Genomic DNA, 18327 nt, shown 5'->3' on the forward strand with positions numbered 1-18327 from the left:
TGTGTATTTGTATGTATGGTTCCTGCAGAGTTAGCGCCTGAAGCTCGCTCACTCGTCGTAGGGACGTTATTGCAACCAAGAAAGCTGTCTTCATGGTCAGCATCTCTAGTGAGGCCTTGTGGAGCGGTTCAAAGGGCTCCTTCATGAGTTCCGTCAGGACTATGTTCAAGTTCCATGCCGGTGGTGGCAACCGCTTGGGTGGTGCGATCCTCTTCGCTCCTTCCAGGAATCTCTTCACAACCTGAGAGGTGAAGAAGTTCCTGCCCATCTCACCCCTAGTATAGGCGACTATCGCTGCCAAGTGGACTCTTAAGGAGGACGAGCTGAGTTTCTTCTCCAGTAAGTGCTTGAGGTATTTTAGCACTGTGGAGTCCTTCTTCATTTTATTGTGAAGTCTTTCCTTCCTGCACCATATTGTGAATCTCTTCCACTTTGCCCCGTAGCACTTCCGTGTGCTGGGCCTTCGTGCCTCCCGAAGGACCCTGAGGGTGCTCTCAGGCAGTCTCAAGTGTGCGAATTCTATGTCCTCAGGAGCCACGCCACCAGGCTCAGGCTCTCTGGCTCTGGGTGCAGTACCTCTCCGTTGTGCATGGAGAGCAGATCTTTTCTTCTGGCGAATCTGTGGGGTGGACTCTGTGCCATCTCCATGATCTGCGAGTACCATGTCAGTCTGGCACACTGTGGTGCGACCAGTATCAGGGTCATGTTGCTCGCTCTGCACTTGCTCAGTACTCTGTGTATCAGTGGTATCGGGGGAAAAGCGTAAGCAAATGTCCCGGACCAATCTATCCATAGGGCATTCCCAAGGGACCCTTCTTCGGGTTGTCTGGATGCGAAGCTTTGGCATTTGGCATTCTGGCGTGTTGCAAACAGGTCCACTGATGGCGTTCCCCACTTGTTGAACAACCACTTCGTCTCCTGGGCATTGAGCTCCCACTCGTGGGATGTTGATGTCTGTCTGCTCAGCCAGTCTGCCTGAATGTTCTCCTTCCCTGGTAGGTGTATGGCCAGTAGGTCTATCCTGAGGGGGATGGCCCATCTCCATATCTCCTGCGCCAGTGTCGAAAGCGTTGTTGACTGTGTTCCACCCTACTTGTTGATGTAGAACATCGCAGTGGTGTTGTCTGTTTGCAGCAATACCCTCTGCTTGTACAGTCTTGTTTGGAAGGCTTTCAATGCAAGGAAGATTGTTTTCAATTCCAGATAATTGATGTGCTTAGACGCATCCGCTGGAGTCCAAAGACCCCTGACTTTGAGCTCTTCCATGTGAGCGCCCCATCCCATCAGGGATGCGTCTGTGGTGATGGTCACTGTTGGTGTTGGGGGTGTAAGAGGCTTTCCCTTTGCTATGTTCTCCATGGTCCACCATGTCATTTCCTTCTGCACTGCGTGCGTCACAACCAGTAGATCCTCCCAACTCCCTGAAGCTTGTGACCATTGTTCCTGGAGCCATTCTTGGATGGGTCTCATGTGCAGTCGTACGTTTGGTACCAGGTGGATGCATGATGCCATCATCCCCAAGATCTTGCTCGCAGTCCTCACTGTCCAAGCTTGTCCCTTCCGGTAGAGGCGAGCTTCCCTGACCAGGGCCCCTGCTCTCTTGTTGCTGGGGAACACTCTGCCCTGCAAGGTGTTGATCTGTGCCCCCAAGAAGATCTTGACTTGTTCTGGCTCCATTGATGATTTTTTCCAATGGATGGAAAACCCCAGGTTTATCAGTGTTCTCGTCACTGTATGTGCGTCCTTCTTGCATTTCTGGTACGAGTCTGCTTTCACTAGCCAGTCGTCCAGGTAAGGATATACGTGTATCCCCCTCCTTCGTACGTGTGCTGCGACTGCCGCGAGGCACTTCGTGAAGACCCTCGGTGCTGATTTTAGACCGAAGGCTAGTGTCGTGAATTGGTAGTGGCCGTCTCCGACCGTGAACCTGAGCATATGTTTGTGCGTTACGTTCATTGGTATGTGCAGGTAGGCGTCCTTGAGGTCTATTGTGACCATGAAGTCCCCAATCTGCAATCGTGGTAGCACCTCCTGCAGGGAGGTCATTTTGAATTTTTGTGTTCTTATGAATGTGTTCAGGAACCTGAGGTCCAGAATGGGTCTCATTGTCTCGTCGACCTTTGGCACGAGGAAATACGTTGAGTATATTCCCTTGTTTCTTTCTTTGAAGGGAACCCGTTCTATGGCATCCTTTTGAAGGAGCTCTCTCGCTTCTTCCTGAAGCCGCTGTAGCTGTTCGTTTGTTATTGGCTTTCGCTTTGGTCTCCTGCTTATTGGTCTTCCTTCCAATTCCAAGCAGTACCCGTATTGGATGATGTTTAGAATCCATTTGTCTGATGTGATCTCTCTCCATTCCTGGAGATAGAGTCTTAATCTTCCACCCACTGGTGTTACTTGGTGGTAGTTGTCCATTGTGTCCTGACCCCTTTGTACGTGCTGCCCCCCTGTGTCCTTTCTGTGGGCGGGCACACGGGTGTTTCTGAAGTCATTTAGAGGCGGGCTGCTGTCCCCCTCTTTTATGCTGTCCACGTCCATTTCCTCTCCCTCGAAAGGACTGGGCCCTGGACTGGTACTGCCAGGACTGCTTCTGTTGACTCGGTTGCGCCTGCGAGTCAGCCTGGTGCGTCTGTTGGAAAGCCTGGTGTGAAGTACCTGGCTGGTTTCCATCTCTTCCGCCGGGCCTCCGTGACTGGCTGCCCCTTTTGTTGCCTCTGAACTGCAAAGCTCCCATGGATCGTGCAGTTTCATTGTCTTTCTTCAGTTGACTGAGTTTTTCGTCAACTGTTGTCCCGAACAGCGTCTCGCCGTTGAACTGAGTGTTCAAGATGCTGTGTTGCACTTCAGGCTTAAAGCCAGAGATTCTGAGCCATGCATGTCTTCTTTCCGTGACACCCATCATCATGAGCCTGCTGGAGGTGTCCGCACCATCCAGGGCCGTCTTGAGGCAACAATTTGCTGCATTCTTCCCTTCTTCCACCAGTTTCTCGGCGTTCTGCCTGGCCTCCTGGAGTAGGTCTTTCACCAGTTTTCCTAGCTCCTCCATGATCTGGTACATGTGCCTGTTTATGAGGGCATTGGAATTAGCCATGCGCAATTGGGTCGCGGCATTCCGTTCGATCCTTCTGCCCACTAGGTCCATCCCCTTGCTCTACTTATCAGGAGGAGGTCCAGTAGTGGTGGCCACGTTAGCCCTCTTCCTTGCTGTGGCTGTAATGATGGAGTCAGCTGAGACCACGCCTCGAATGTAGGCTGGGTCCTTCGATGAATGTTTGTACCTTTTTTCTGTTCTGGGAGTGACTGCCTTGCATGTAGCGGGCTCCCTGAATGCTTCCATCCCCTGCACCAAGACGCTGTCGAGCATAGGTAGATACTGGCTCCTTGTTTGCGTGGGGAGTAATGTCTCAAGGAGAAAGTCCGCTTTCTGCTTCTCCTCGTCGAGCTTGAGCTTGAAAGCTGTTGCCGCCGACCTTATCACCGAGTTGTAAGCCCCGATGTCGTCTGGTGGCGATGGCCTCGAGGGGTATGTGTCGACCGCCTCTTCTGGGCTTTCGGTGTCGACATCCAGGTAATCCTCCTCCTGCGGGTCAGAGGTGGCCGACTCGCGTCCAACCTGCTGTCCTCTTCTTTCTCATAGCTGTAAGCCCCGTAGGGATTCTCGTCCTCATCCTGGTCGTCGACAATTACGGCGCCAGGCTCATGTTCCTCGACCTGTTCCTCTTCCTCCTCGACCACTTCCCACATGGGTGGCTTGGTCTTGTGGGGAATCGTGAAGGCTCTCATCTTGGCGTCGAAATCCTTTTTCCGCTGCAAGATGTTTTCCATTTCGGCTTCTAGTCGCCGTTTCTTCTTTTCCATCTCGGCCGCGTTGTCCGCGCCGGATTGTTCGGCCACTCTCTTCGGCGCCTGGCTCGGCTGCAAGAGCTTCGGCGTCGAGGCCTTGGACGTCGAACTGGGTTTCGGGTCCCTGTACGGCGTCGAAGCTTTAGGGTCTTTCTCCCTCGACGTTGATCGGTCCTTTTTGGGGACGATCTTCGGCGACTTCTGCTGCTCAGCAGCTCTTGGCGCCAGGGACTCCTTCTCAGAGGATCCGCTGGGCCTGTGGGTAGCCGCGGACGAGAGGTGTCTCTGCGTCGGCGCTTTCGGGGCCTTTGTGTAATCGGTCTCTACGACCGTGTAGCTGTCGTCTTCGGCTCGTACAGCGATGGCGTCGGGCCTTTTCCTTTGAGGGTGGCGTGCGCTACCCTCTGGCTCCTCCTTACACGAAGGGTCTTCTGGGCGAAGACGGAGCAGGCGTTGCAGTCTTCGCTTCTGTGTTCTACCGGTAGGCAAAGGTTGCAAACCGGGTGCTGGTTTTTCTGCGCAAACTTGTGGTGGCAGTTATGGCAGAACTTGAACGGCGTGTTGTCCATCATCGAGTGTTTAGGCCTTCCTGGCCGCACGAACGTCGACGATCGTCGAAGTCCTCGATGAATTCTCCTTCCTTTCGCCGGGCAGTGTTCGGCGAAGTCCTTCGTAGTCTTCTTCTTTCGATATCTTCTCCAATTTCGATCTTTTTCTAGTACTTTCTCCAAAAATGTCTGGAGCCCAAACGGGAACGATCCAGACCCGACCACGGAAAAAAGAATATGAAGATGGCGCCCAAGGGTGGGAGCTTCCGCAGGAAGCATGCCGACGTCACCGGAAATACACCCAGGAAGGGGTGACGCCGACGCCCACCTGGGCGACGAAAAAACAAAAAAAAAAAAACAAAGAAAAGACTACGAATCCGGACCCAACCACAATACCGCGAAATATGCACAGCATAGTGAATCCAGAAAGATTCACGCTGCAAAACTTTAGACGTGCTCCGTTGTACTGTGCCACACAACGTGTTTTGTCTTTTTTGAATCCTAATACAACTTTAAGCTGTGAATCAGTGAATGTAAAACACAACGCCTTTTTTTTCTCATACTGTTTTATGAACCTTTGGTCCATTAGGGTATATGATTGACTCTTGTTCATAACTATGTAATGCCCCATATACAAGAGAGTTTATGTGCTCATGAGGTGTCAAATAATGGCACATTGTGTTATTTGACTGCAGTCATTGGTATTGGACAGAATTTCGCACACGTACGTGTAATGCTTTGTAAGGCAGTGTTTAATATGGACGTACTCTTTCCGAACGTACTGCCATTGTTGTCTGTAATGCATTACAAAAAAGCACACTTGATTTATGACGCTCCAAACACGAGTTGTGACGTAACACACACATGTTTTTCGCAATGCATTTTTTTCAGATGTACCCTGAGACAGAAACACACTGTCTTGTTTAACTCACAATATGGGTGCCGCATTTTACTAAGTACCTTTCAGTCTCATGCACGGTTAATGATAGGATTTACATGCACCTTTGACTTGAACTTTTACTTCTGTCTTTTACACTTATCTTTCCCTTTGTTTTAACAAGAGCCTCAACCAGCTCTACTCGTAAGCTCTCGGTAGGATCTTGCTTTCTCCCATGTTTGTCAGCGCTCCCATGAACAACAGAAACAAAAAAGGTTTCTATCATTCGATCCAGAGGGCAGCGTTCTAGTTTTTCAGCCAGAGGCGTACCCGTTACTACTTAAGTTTCTTCCTCTTCCGGTCAAGTGTCCAGTATTCGGAACACAGCAACCCGGGAAGATCATTCTGAGCTAACCCAACATACCAAGTAAGTCCCCACACGGTGTTTTAACAAATCGCCTTACCGTCCTTTTATGAACTCTTTCGCTTTATAGCAACTAGGAACCACAATCCACATGGGTGTGTCTTGTTACAGGACACGCAACCACTGATGGTTATCCGCCACCTGTGAGACAAGCAGCCACTTATCCTGGGCTCACCACGCAAAGACTCAACAAAAGAGGTATTTACGACTAGCTTTTAACTATTATTGTCAGCGAAAGTAGAGTTCTACCGTATCAGGCAGTCCACCTTTATACTGATGCACTACCACACTTCTCGGGAGTGTATACTTATATAGTAACATTCCCTTCTTTTCAGTGCGAACTCCACACTGATTCGCTGCTGATAGCATTTACCTTCGCTGTATCACCACATCGTGAACAATAAACGTGGAACCTAAAGCAACAAAGGGTACGTCTTTTTCACGTAACTATCTAGCTCATCACTCGAACAATGCCGTTTTGAACATTTAAATAATCTTTACTTAAACCATGCCTTGTGCTCTCTGCTGTTTACCCCACAGCAACCTATTTACAAGACACTTTTGCTAACTGGTCACGGGCCCCGCCGGGGCGGAATTATCACCGGTGGAGCGGTGAGCCTTTTTAAACACTCACACCGTCCCTTGGACGATCCTCTGTGACACTCATTTTGTCTCTGTTCTTGCTTTTTTCAACACCTTTTTCTTTCATTCTTGACCCTTGTCTCCTTTTCTTTCGTATTTTTCTTACCTACAGACCTTTTATCTCTCGGTTCACACACCACAGGTATGGCTCTAATAAACCATATTTTTTCTTACATAGCACAAGCACTAATAGGCACTATAGAAACGTATGATTTGTACGTCACGTTTATGCACTTCGCTGCACACCTGGTGGTGCATCTACACTCAGGTGCATCAGCAGTTAATATAGGTGCTCCTCTTCCACTGTTCCGCCGAATGACATCTACGCATGCGGGAACAGATGAGGGATTCACCAAAGTGTTTCCACTAGATACAAATCGTAGTTCCTCACCAGATATCCGTTCCAACCGGGTGACACTTATGTTTTGGTCTGAAGACACGAATGGATGCTGCGCCAACACATCATTTGTATAACATCATGTCAGATGTTCCACAGTATATTTTTTGTATCTTTCCCAGCCCTGATTAGTCGCGAACAAACTGTTCAAATCGCGACGAAACACGTGTCGGCTGGTTGTGAAACCAATAAAAAGATCTACAATAACTACAGCAACAAGAACTTACAAATTCTGTACATTGCTGTTGTTTTAGGCATATTGTTATTTTATCTCTATGATTGGGAATGAACTACTAAATAACATTTCAAGTGTGTGCATATGGCATTTATGAATTATATGTTGTTGTATGTTCTACATACTTTAGAGCGGTTGTAGGGTTCTTTTCCGCTCGCCAGTTGCACCACAGATACTCTGAGAGCCCTGAACTCACATTACGTCCACTGAAGGCAGAGCGCCCGTTTTCCACTCTGAAATCTAAAACCCCCCCATTTTATTTTACTAATCCCTTCCCATTACTGCCTCAGTCTTTTCCTTTGTTGGACTATACATTCCTTCCAATCCTGTCAATTATACAGTGAGCAACACACTCAACTCACCTCAACCACAACTTCATTGGAGTCTCCTTTTTCCTGTTTCACTTCTGCCAACTTGGCGCGCTTTGCTCTCTCATTTGGGCCTGGAAGTGACTGGTACTCAACAACTTCCTCATTCCTTTCGATGACATTAGAGTTTCTCTTCTTAGCAATGGGCAACTAAAGAAGTGGATTACAAAAGATAACAATAGTGTTGAGCTTTCAAATACAATTTCTGGAGGTATTGCACCCAGAGAAGTGCAATCTAAAAGTTTGCAAGAAACAGTGCACCCCACACACACTGAACCTGCCAAGGGTCCAATTGTTTGGAACAGTACTGCACTATGGAAGACATTCATGAAGATGGTGTATGAAATGTTTACTTTTGTAGTCCTGATTTTGCATTATAACAACTTAATTGGAGGTATAAACTTAGAATTATTCCCCGCTGCCAGTGTGGGTCCCTGAACGCTCCTTGCACATATAGGACTTTTTCGTTGTTCATGATTTTTTAGGAAGGGAAATCCAATTATGTTTCGGTCAGAAAAGGTGTGGAAAACATCCATAGTGTTCCCAAAATCCCGGGAAAACGAGTCTGAAAAAATAACTGACTGTGTGAGGCCAACTGTCAGTACAAGACCAACAGGGGCAGAGCATGTTTTTCGTTACACTTCTAATGTAAACCCTTATTGTGGCATTTTCTTAATTGCTATGGATATCATAGTTTTTCGTTTACGGCTGCTTCAAAGTAGTGGTCCCCTGAATGCAACAAGGAATACTTCTACGTTTATGTCTATCAATGGAGATCCTACGATTCACAAACATAGCTGTTAGCATGCGTCACAGTTTTGCAACTCAAATACCATAAAATCAAGGGCCAATCCATCCCTACAATTAAATGAAATACTCTGCGAAAACATTACCAACAGTGATAAGTAACAGATTTGCTGGTTCTATACTCATTTAGTTTTCCCTTGTCGACTCATATACCAACAAATGAAACATGATTGTTTAAGTGCTTGCCAATAGCAATTTGAACTGCCCCAATTAAAAGGAACATCGCAACATTAAACCTGGACACACAAAGTATGCCAAATTTTTCCAAACGTGACATGTCATGGTACCAATGGACGTTGGCAAAAGGCTCTGTGGAATCAGATTAATACAATTATAAAGGTCACAATCAACTTTGATTGAAATGGAAATTGCAGAGCTACAATAATAGTGTGCATAGGTTATGTAAGAGAAATGGGTGGTGCTAAAAAGAAAGTTATAGAAACCCTGAAGTATGTTAATCTGACATTGGAGTCAACACTCAGGATATGTTAGTTTGTTTTTTACTTTGGCATATGTAATCATGCTAAAAATGTTACTTTCTGTTACATAAATGAATGAAACTCAGTGATGGAAGCGAAAGCAACAAGTTCTTTTTCAGTGACACCTGGTAGAATAACTACTCTCACCTCTTCAAAGTGAAGGAGCACCAAACCTGTTCAGGAGAAACGCTCAAAGACTTTAAACAGGTTGAGGATCTTAACGCCACTGAACAAAGCTTATTTGTGACAGGAGGTAAAGGGTGCTAGCGGCCAGAAACGTGGGGGTTACTCTGTATTGGGGCCAAGACCTCTTAAGAGCAGGATCTAGTAGAAGCTTCTACATGGTAACACATGATCAGCCTTCCTATTATAGGGCACCTTGCATATATAGCTCCATTCAAAAGTGCCTTAGAATGAGAATTTGCCTGCTTGAACGAGCACACTCCATAGCCTAAACAACACATACAGACTGGATGAGACAATGTGTGATACTTCAGAGTTATCTGCAGAATAGTTGGGGCAAAGTAATGGTGGGCAAAGCAAAACAGTGGTCATAAACTACATGCTTTGAGAAATGAGGGATTAGGAGGCACAGAAAATTGCGGACAGATCATCAGTGAGGAGCGATTACTCTGTACACCAAGGAAATGTTTCCAACTGCGTGGGGCTCAGAAAAAACAGATTGTCAATAGTATAAGTATCCAGATTTGGTTGAAATAATGAGTAATTCATCAGAAAGTCTTTTATTGTTTTGAAATGGGGTAATAGAGGATTCCTTGGTGCACGTTAACTATGCATAGTTCAACCCACAGCACAAAGCTGTGAGGAAAAAGGTTGCCGACAGCTTACCTCCTGATACAGGCCAGATCAATTAGGGGATGAACAATGGAAGAAGATTAAGTTATTTCCTTGCTGCTGTGTATTCAACTGACGCTGCAAGCGAATGAACAGCTTAGTAGATCATATTCAAAACAATGGTTTAAAAGGAAGCACAATGAAAGTACTGTAACTGTAAGACAGCTCTGCTGTCCAAGACATGCAACACTGATGTAACCTGATGGCATAGAGTCTTTGATGGTTTGTCGAGATTAGTTAAATCCTGGAGAACATTCTGCTTCTATGACCTTTAAAACGACAGCATGGAGAGGGGCAGACCTATTTACACAAAACCTTGTGAATAACATATTGTTTAGTTTAATACCTGTTGAATACTACAACCCAACTATAACAATGCACCAATGTCTGGAGTACAACAAAGAAATGCCTTGCAACTTAAGGTGTGAGCCTGTCGGGGCTGTTAAACCAAAGAAATAGCTCTGCCGTCCAAGACCTTTTCAATATCATGTTAACAGTGTATCCTATCCAGTGCTTTGTCAGTGAGTATGTTGCAGAATTTGTGGATCTCACCTGGGGTGTCTTGACTGGTGCTGGTGCTGGTTTTTTCGACAACACAGTTTTCAGAACTTTGGGTGTGTTAGCTTCACGCTTGGTGTTTTGTGGAGTGATAGGTGTTGATTTCGTGATGGGCGCAGCTCTGGAAGGTGTTGCAGTGGCAGTGCTGTTCACTTTTTCAGTAGACGTGGTACGGGGCTGGGTCCTGGATGCACTTGCTGCCTCCCTTGGCAGAACACTTGACAGCTTAAAAGAGTTCCCAGTCTGACGAGGAGGCACAACTTTTTTCGTTACAGTGCTCGTTTTCGGGGGAGGGGTCCTAATAGGGGTGCTTTTTAGGACAGCAGGTAAAGGTGGAGATCGTGGCCGTGATGCTCTGGTCGGTGGTTGTCGTGGTGGTGGTGGTGTTGGTGGTTGTGGAGGAGGAGGAGGAGGAGGAGGAGGTGGACTCTAAAGAAGAGATGAGAAGGCAGTTGCTATTCTTACATGCAGTTGATGTTGACATTTAGGAAACAGCAATGCAACAAGAATGCAGCTACTCACCTCTGTTGCTGGCCGGGTGGTCACTTCCAGAGGAAGTTTCTTCAGGTCTGCATGAGACCGCACTGATGTTGTTTTCTACAATAATGGATTTGAGAAATGTAAAAAAAAAAAAAAAAACGCAGATTACAACACATGCTACATTATCTGGGCAATGATGGTCTGATCCGCCCAACAGCAACCTCCGTAGCTTCCTACTACAAAAAGAGATATATTACAATCAGTATTCACTCGCCTCAGTTTCTTCAACAGTACCTCCCAATATGTATATGAATAGCAGATCATCCATATCTGAGAAAGCCTCTGAATCTGGAAACAGCTTTTACATAAATACAAAGCCTACTGCCTATTGTAGCTCCCTCATGCACAGCATCCAAATCTCCAGCATCAACCTACTGTAAATCAATTGAAATAAAAGCCCACTACATACAAACCCCCAGAACCTCAATAAAAAGAAGGATTTTTTTACATCATAGACATACTCCCATTTTAGTTTCCTAGTCTGGTACTCACTGTTTGCAGCACCACAGAAAGTTGGCTGCTTTTGCCTCGCACTCAAACTAAACGTGCAATTATACCACAAACCCTCCTGCTTAAAGTGTTAATATTTCTCCTTCAAATATGATGTCAGAATGTGTGGAGTAGCTTCCCCACTCTTATGATCCACAATCATACAAGTAGGCATCATGCGACAGTCATGATTCCATTTAGATGCTCTCTTTAGAAGGGGACCTACATCTTTATGCTAGTCCAATGCACACTGAGGTTGTAGGCATAGCACACAGGGGTGTGTGCCATAGCGACTCTTCACTTTGTTTTCCACCAAAACAAGCAGCGTGCAATGGCAGTGTGTGTGTGCGTGTGTAAAGGTACAGGGCGTCTAAGGGAGGCACAATAAGTGCTGCAGCCCTTAGAGGCTTTCCCTAGCCACAGTGCCCTTGATTCATATGGTACCATTATCAAGGGACTGACCTGTGGCCAAAGAGTGCCAAATGGGTTTTGTTTTAATGCAGCTTAGGGAATGAAAATAGACCCTGGGTACACTCAAAGTACATCAACAGTTTGGCAAAAAGTGGTGGCAACTATGCAAAAAGAGGGCATTGTCTTACAGTAACGATGTCACAAGAGTCACTTTTTCACACTCCCTACACACTTACTGCCCACCAGGCACACACCAACAGCACCCAATACCAACCTCTCACACTCACACTCACCACCCACTCACCATACAGCATTCCACACTCTCATGCATGCTCCTCAACACTCACTCTATCATCAAACAAACATAGGAGATCTGGGATCTTCTGCATCACCACGCACAGGAACTACTTACAGTTCCTCATGCAAACCTGCCCGAACCAAGCATCAAACCAGATATCGCCAAAGCCATACCTCCTCCCACAACATCACCACGCAGGAGAGACAGCACAAGCATGGAGAGGTCGGTGCAATCATCTTCAAGCATGCCATTAGCAGCGCCACCTCCACAGACCCAGCCATTAACCACATGGGACACCTGTTGTTCAAACTTCACATCACAGTCCACTCCACCTTGAGGGGCTGCCTCATCTACAAACCACTAGGACCATGCACCAACTTTACCAAAATCATTGTAGACTTTGCAGCTCCCCTCATCCTTTACTCCAGCAATTTCATCCTCCTCTGACACACAACCTACCACATGGAAGATTGCACAGACCCAAACATGATCGCAGTACTGGAAGACCTAGGGAACCTCGGCCTCATCCAGCACATGAAAGAATCCAGAATACCAGACACTTCCTAGACCCTACCTGTAACACGCTTGACAGTATCTCATTGACAAGCCCACACTGATCAACTAGAGAGCCTATGCCTTTGTCAAGTTTAGCCTTCTCGTCCCACACCAATGCAGATACACGACTGCCAGACCTGCCTGCCGCAACTGGAACAAAATCCCAGAGGAAGACTGGTCCTACATACTATCGGCCCAGTGACCCAAATATAGCAGAAACTTACCTGAAGTCATCAACTGGCTCACCACCTGCACAGATATTCTGGCACCCCTCAAACATAGCTAAGACACAAGACCCAAACCTCAAGCAAGTGGGAACACAGAGACTCAGGATGATAACAACACTACTGCAAGCACCAGGAGCGCAAATGGAGAATGAGCCATGACAACAAGGACAAATACACCTTCAAATCTGCACTGATACGCTACCACTAACTGATCCTGACCACCAGGTGCACCACGATGGTAGTCCATATCCAAGCCAATATCAACAGCAGCATAGAGACTTTCGTCATCGTGTAAGATGATTTCATCTCTCCAGCAGTCACCGCCAACAGCTTCACCCACTCTCAAATTCTCTGCAACAAACTCTTCTAATTCTTCTGTAGCAAGATAACCTCAATATACGGCAACTTTATAGCTCCAAATTAGACCTGATAAATCTTGGCACAAGTCTCCTTATCCCAGCCACAGAAACGATTAACAATCTGGATCATCACCACCAGGGACAAAAACGCCGCCACCATGGCACCACTACACTTTGGAGTCCCATCGGAACCTTGCCTCTACCACGCCTTCACCCAAGGACTTCATCCCATTAACACAGCACTCACCCCGATCCTGAATGCTACCATTTCATCAGCCACCTTCTAGACAAGATGGAAAAGTGAAACAGTCCTCCCCATGTTCCGGAAGTCCTTGGTGGATCCATAAATGCACACCAACTCCAGACTGCTCTCCCTGCTACCATACCTGGCCAAAGTCCAAGATAAACGCCTAAAAACACACCTCTCTGGCCATCTCCGAGAACTACAAACTCTCAGTCTCGCTTCAGACCTAACCCCACCATAGAAGTAGCCCTCGTCGCCTCCACAGAGCACAGCTGCATGGTCTTGCACGGTCTTGCACTGAGGAGACAACGGCCCACATTCTCTAGGACCTCTCTGCAACATTCAGCATGGTATCCCAATATATCCTTATCCTTTGCCTGCATGAGATTGGAATCCAAGGACCTGCCCGCACTGGATCTTCTCCTTTTTGACTGGAAGGACACAGCCAGTCAGCTATGCCCCGTTCTCCTTGGATAAACGAAACCAAATCTGTGGAGTTCCACGAGGATCCTCACTTAGTCTGATCCACTTCAACACATCCATGATCCCACTGATTAGCATCATCCGGTCCCAGGAGATCAACGTCCTCTCCTACGTCAACAACGCTAAGTTCACATTCTACCTCTTCAACATAAATTCCAACACCGGGATCAAGTTCACAGTTGCATGATCAAAGTTGTCAACTGGAGGAAAACCAACTCTCTCAAATTGAACATAGACAAGACAGATGGTATTGCTGAAGATAACATTATTGTCTGATTCGTGGAACTAGAACCTACACTCATCCCCATCACTCACGTCAAGAACCTAGGGATCATCGATACCAAACTCAACGTAGTCCATGCTGTGAAAGCCTCCTGCTTCTACACCCTGAAGTTTCAGAGGAAAATCTTTAAATGGCTTCCAGCCAACATCCGTAAAACCGTCACTTATGGCCATGTCACAAGTCAGCTGTACTATGGGAACACCCTATCCACCGGAATCAGCAAACAACTCACCAGAAGACGGCAAAGGATTCAGAACTTGGTCACCAGAATCGCTCTATTAGGAAATGGGGTGTATTATATGGCGTGGCAGTGCAACCTCACCGTTAAATACACTTACCAACCCTTTTATGACACTTGGGTTTCGCTTGCCAAACCCTCAGCTCAATCCTGGGTAGCTATGGCACTAAGCAGCAAGACTTACACAGAGGAAAAAGCGTTAAGAATTGAAACCACCAAAACAATTGAAGAAGAAATCGACAACACTAAAGAAATCCAACACCAATTTATAATAATAGGCTCCATTTTTATACGAATTTAGACACTAGATTGAAATACAGTCAACTAAGGGTTTGGCAATTTAGATTTTTCAAGCAAGAATAAATCAGTGCATTTTCACTCAATCGCGGACAAGCCTTTGCAAAGTCAACACATTTCTCATCTAAAACTTGTTCAAAGAAAACTCAGGTAAGTGTCAATGCTGGTTAGAAGTACTTCAAGAGACTAACTCCGGCATGGAGTTAGTCAAGGGGGACCAGCAAGGTCCTCAAAAAGAAACAGTTACCTTCACATGAGAAGCAGTCCTTCACAGGGCTCGGAAAATCCACTCGCATTGTTGAGCAAGATTTATTCAGGACGAGTTGTTTTTAGGGACTAACTCACCCTTTCTGGAGATGAAAATACTCTAACCTCAGGGAAGACAAATTGACTTTTGACCTCTGTGTCTGAAAGCAGAGCAAATGTGACAAGATAAAAATATTTAAAGGCATCTTTATTGCTCACAAAGTGAAATAGCAATAAAAATGCATTACATCTTGTTATCTTTTCACATATGCTGGCTTTCAGAGACAGAGGTCAAAAGTCAGCTGATTTTATTACATTTACTTTTCTGTCTGTAACTTAAGTGAGAGGATTTTGTAAAGTGAACTGTGTGACAATTCAACTGTGCTAAGCATGTTAAATGAAAGGCTGTACAATGTCAGGCTTTTTTCTAACACAACACTGAAAAAGCTAAGTGAACTGTTCAAACATTTCAAATATATTTCACTAGTTATGAAAATGCTGTAAACATTAAGACGTACGCAGTTAGTTCCCCACGGTGAGAAAAGGTGAACAAACAGAATAATGGAAAAAGGCCCGGTTGGAAAGTGGGTTATTGGTAGGGGCAAATGTAGGTCTGCCACTGGCAATAAGGCCACTAACACATGATAGGACTCAGCATAGGTCTTAGAAAAGTATTCCTTTGCTCAACCCTTGGTAACGTGGCTGCGAGCAGACAGGCTTAACTTCAAAGACCGGTTTGTAAAGCATTTTAAAACACCATTTCGGTAAATAATTAAGACACCACACAAAATAAAAATCCAACACCAATTTATAAAAATAGGTAATATTTTTATCTTTTAAATGACACCAAAACGAAAATAATCCACTGTAGGGAACCAGAGATATGAATTTTTAAAGATTAGTCACTTTCTAGTGCTTAGAAACCAAAAGTGCCCCTTTAAGTCATTTCGTTTTCTCTGTCAGGGACACACCTTTATAAATTGTTCTGAAGAATTCTCACCACTGTAGTGGGCCGCCTTCTTCAGCAAGCGGGGTCCAGTTAGAACACCTTCCTGGCGTTCTGCTTGCAGGTAACAAAGTATCCAACACACAATCCAAGGTTCTGGAATCTCCAAGAGGGTCCTTGAAAGTGAGAAACTTCAATTCCGCAATCCAGTTGAACAAAACCCTTACAAATCCACTGGTACTCCAGGCTTTGAATTCTTTGTGGGGCTGTTCAGGTGAGCTCTATTAACCTGTAGCTTGCAGAGAGTATCCACTCTTGAGTCTTTTGGCCGCAAGGTATTCCATAGGCCTGTAGTTTCAGAGGGTGCAGTTTTCATAGGTCATGCCTTAGAGTTCCTTGCACACACCAAAATCTTCAGCAGGGCACGTCTTGCTTCATTCAGTTTCAAGCAGCAGATCTGGAGGGCTCTGCCCCTCTCAGATACTTATTCAAAATTCTCTGGGTCAAGCACCAGGTCACTGCTGACCAATGAGAGCAGGGCAACTCCTCCTAGTTATGACCTCATCCGGTGGAGTGTGGCATTCAGTTTGTCCCAGAGTGCATCATCCTTCCAAATCCATAATGGCTGATTTTCCAGCAAGGACGTAAGAGCTGGCTAAACACACCCCCTGGGATATCTCATTTCCATGGACCATCCCAGTAACATCTGCAAATTCCTTTCTTAAGCCTAGTCCCGACTCTGGGTCACTACTGTCAAAGTGGACTAAAACCCAGGCCTCCCCTCTGGCCTTTGAAGAGCGCAGTTTACGACGCCACCTCCTGGCCTGGCATTCTTATAGAACAGATCACTGCCCTCCCAGCAGCCTGGCTAATCCACTTAAATCTGACCAATCAGGGCAGACCATTGAAAGGCTGAATTTTGACTTACAAACAAGAAAGTCTCATAACTTATTGTATGTCACTTTATGAGAAATTCTACAATATAATATTGTTGGATTTGATACGACCATTCTGGGAAGTCTTTGAATGGTCCGGCTAGTCCTCTCCTATCAATATTTATTAATCAATCACTTACTACCATGTTAACCTATGGGCCATGGGGTGTGCAATGGGCAAAATGACTTGCACCACTTTTGTAGCACCAGGGCTTATAAAACCATATTTTATAAGTATTTCCCTAATTTCTACCGGACCCCCACCCCCTGTGCAACTCGGGGAGACTTCAGGGGTTCTGAATCTGCAGAAATATTGCATATCACCCGTACCCAATTCTTCCAGCATCAAAGTCAAATTTGAGCACCTCTTTAAGACAATGTGGGGAGTGAAATGTAAAATTTCACTTTACCCAGGCTTCTAAAAACTAATTTTATAAGGGCGCTCCTTATAGATAACTGACCCCCCACCCCTGGAATACCTAGGGGTGACCCTGGGGGTCCCTAATATGCAAAAACATGGTAGGTTTTTAATTTTTAAGGGCCCCTACCCCCAAAGTCGAGTTTGGGCACAATTTAAGGTTTAAAAACTGTCCTAGCCACCAGTGCAGCTTTTAAACTGACCTCAGGCTTCAGCACTGCACACATGCTGGTGCAGAGAATCTGCTGGCCTCTAAACTTCCATGCCCCAGGATACTGGAGACTTCTAGGTAGTTTCAATCCCCTGCCCTATTACATACTAGGGGCTTAGGTGGTAGATCATGCCAACTACAGGGGTACCCCACCATACTAAAGTGTACCCTAGTGTAGGTTGGGTGTCTTAACTGTGTTCTAATGTGTTCCTTTTGGCTTGGCACTGGCCCTGGGCCTGGTTAAACAGAACCCAGGGTCAGTCAGAGTCAGTTACCACCAGTTCCAGTCAGCAAAAAGTTGGGGTGTGCCCAGGGCACAGGATGACTTTGCAACAGGCCCCAACAAAGAGAGGGAGAGAGTGGAATCCTCCCTTTCGGGACTAAAACCCTCACGCACCCAGCAAGCTAGGTGTCATGCTTCATCATCTGGGTTTTGCTCCTCGTCAAACTGGCGGTGCAATGTCTGACGGGCACCTTTATAGGGGCTCTTTATCGGAGATCTTTTGTCCCTGCTAGTTGGTGCTGTGGGTGTGAGGGCCCTTGGGGAAGTGTAGATGTCGGGAAGTAGTGATAGTTAAAAAAGGTTAGATAGTCCACAAAGAGTGTGTGGCTATCTGCCTGACTAAAAAACCTACAGCTCTATTAAGTGTTGCCTCGTTTTTCAGCCTGGACTGAGACGATATGGTTGCAAAGACGGGTGCATATGTCATGGTAAATTCCACTATGGTCCGTTGGCCATGGAGTCTCTTAGGCTGATATACCCGACCCTTCAGCAGGTACTAGTGGTAGGGTTGTTGCATTGCCGCTGGCTGTGGGCTATTTTCCTGTGTAATGGCTCAGTGTTATACCTCTTCTTTATTTTCTTTAGGGTACCTACTCTTGAGGTGCTTAAACACGGGAGAAGACCGTTGAAGCCATAATCCTCTCCTTAGTAGGGTGAGACCAAGATTCTGTTGGATCTCTCCTTACGATTTCCAATATATTCATTGTAGTTCTCCAAATGTTGACCCTCCCATTGCTGTTTTTAATTACACTCTTGTTCTGGCAGTGTTAGTCGTCAGTTTGGTTGACGCACTCATCGGCGCGAGTTGAACCGGGATGATATGGTACTGGTTGA

At 46.0% G+C, this 18327-nt stretch overlaps 1 protein-coding gene across 3 annotated transcripts in view; it reads right to left on the minus strand.

The window, feature by feature from the left end:
- MORC2 (MORC family CW-type zinc finger 2) overlaps positions 1-18327 on the minus strand; it is a 322812-nt gene that overhangs the window by 95506 nt on the left and 208979 nt on the right. For all 3 annotated transcript variants that reach the window (XM_086943169.1, XM_086943168.1, XM_086943171.1), the window contains exons 19-21: positions 10553-10627; positions 10025-10459; positions 7326-7481 (exon numbers count right to left, since the gene is read on the minus strand). In XM_086943169.1, the coding sequence (XP_086799295.1) occupies positions 7326-7481; positions 10025-10459; positions 10553-10627 (666 nt within the window). The remainder of the gene's footprint in view (positions 1-7325; positions 7482-10024; positions 10460-10552; positions 10628-18327) is intronic.

Source organism: Lissotriton vulgaris, chromosome 11 (genome assembly GCF_964263255.1).
Source record: "Lissotriton vulgaris chromosome 11, aLisVul1.2, whole genome shotgun sequence".
In the NCBI taxonomy this organism is placed as follows: Eukaryota; Metazoa; Chordata; class Amphibia; order Caudata; family Salamandridae; genus Lissotriton; species Lissotriton vulgaris.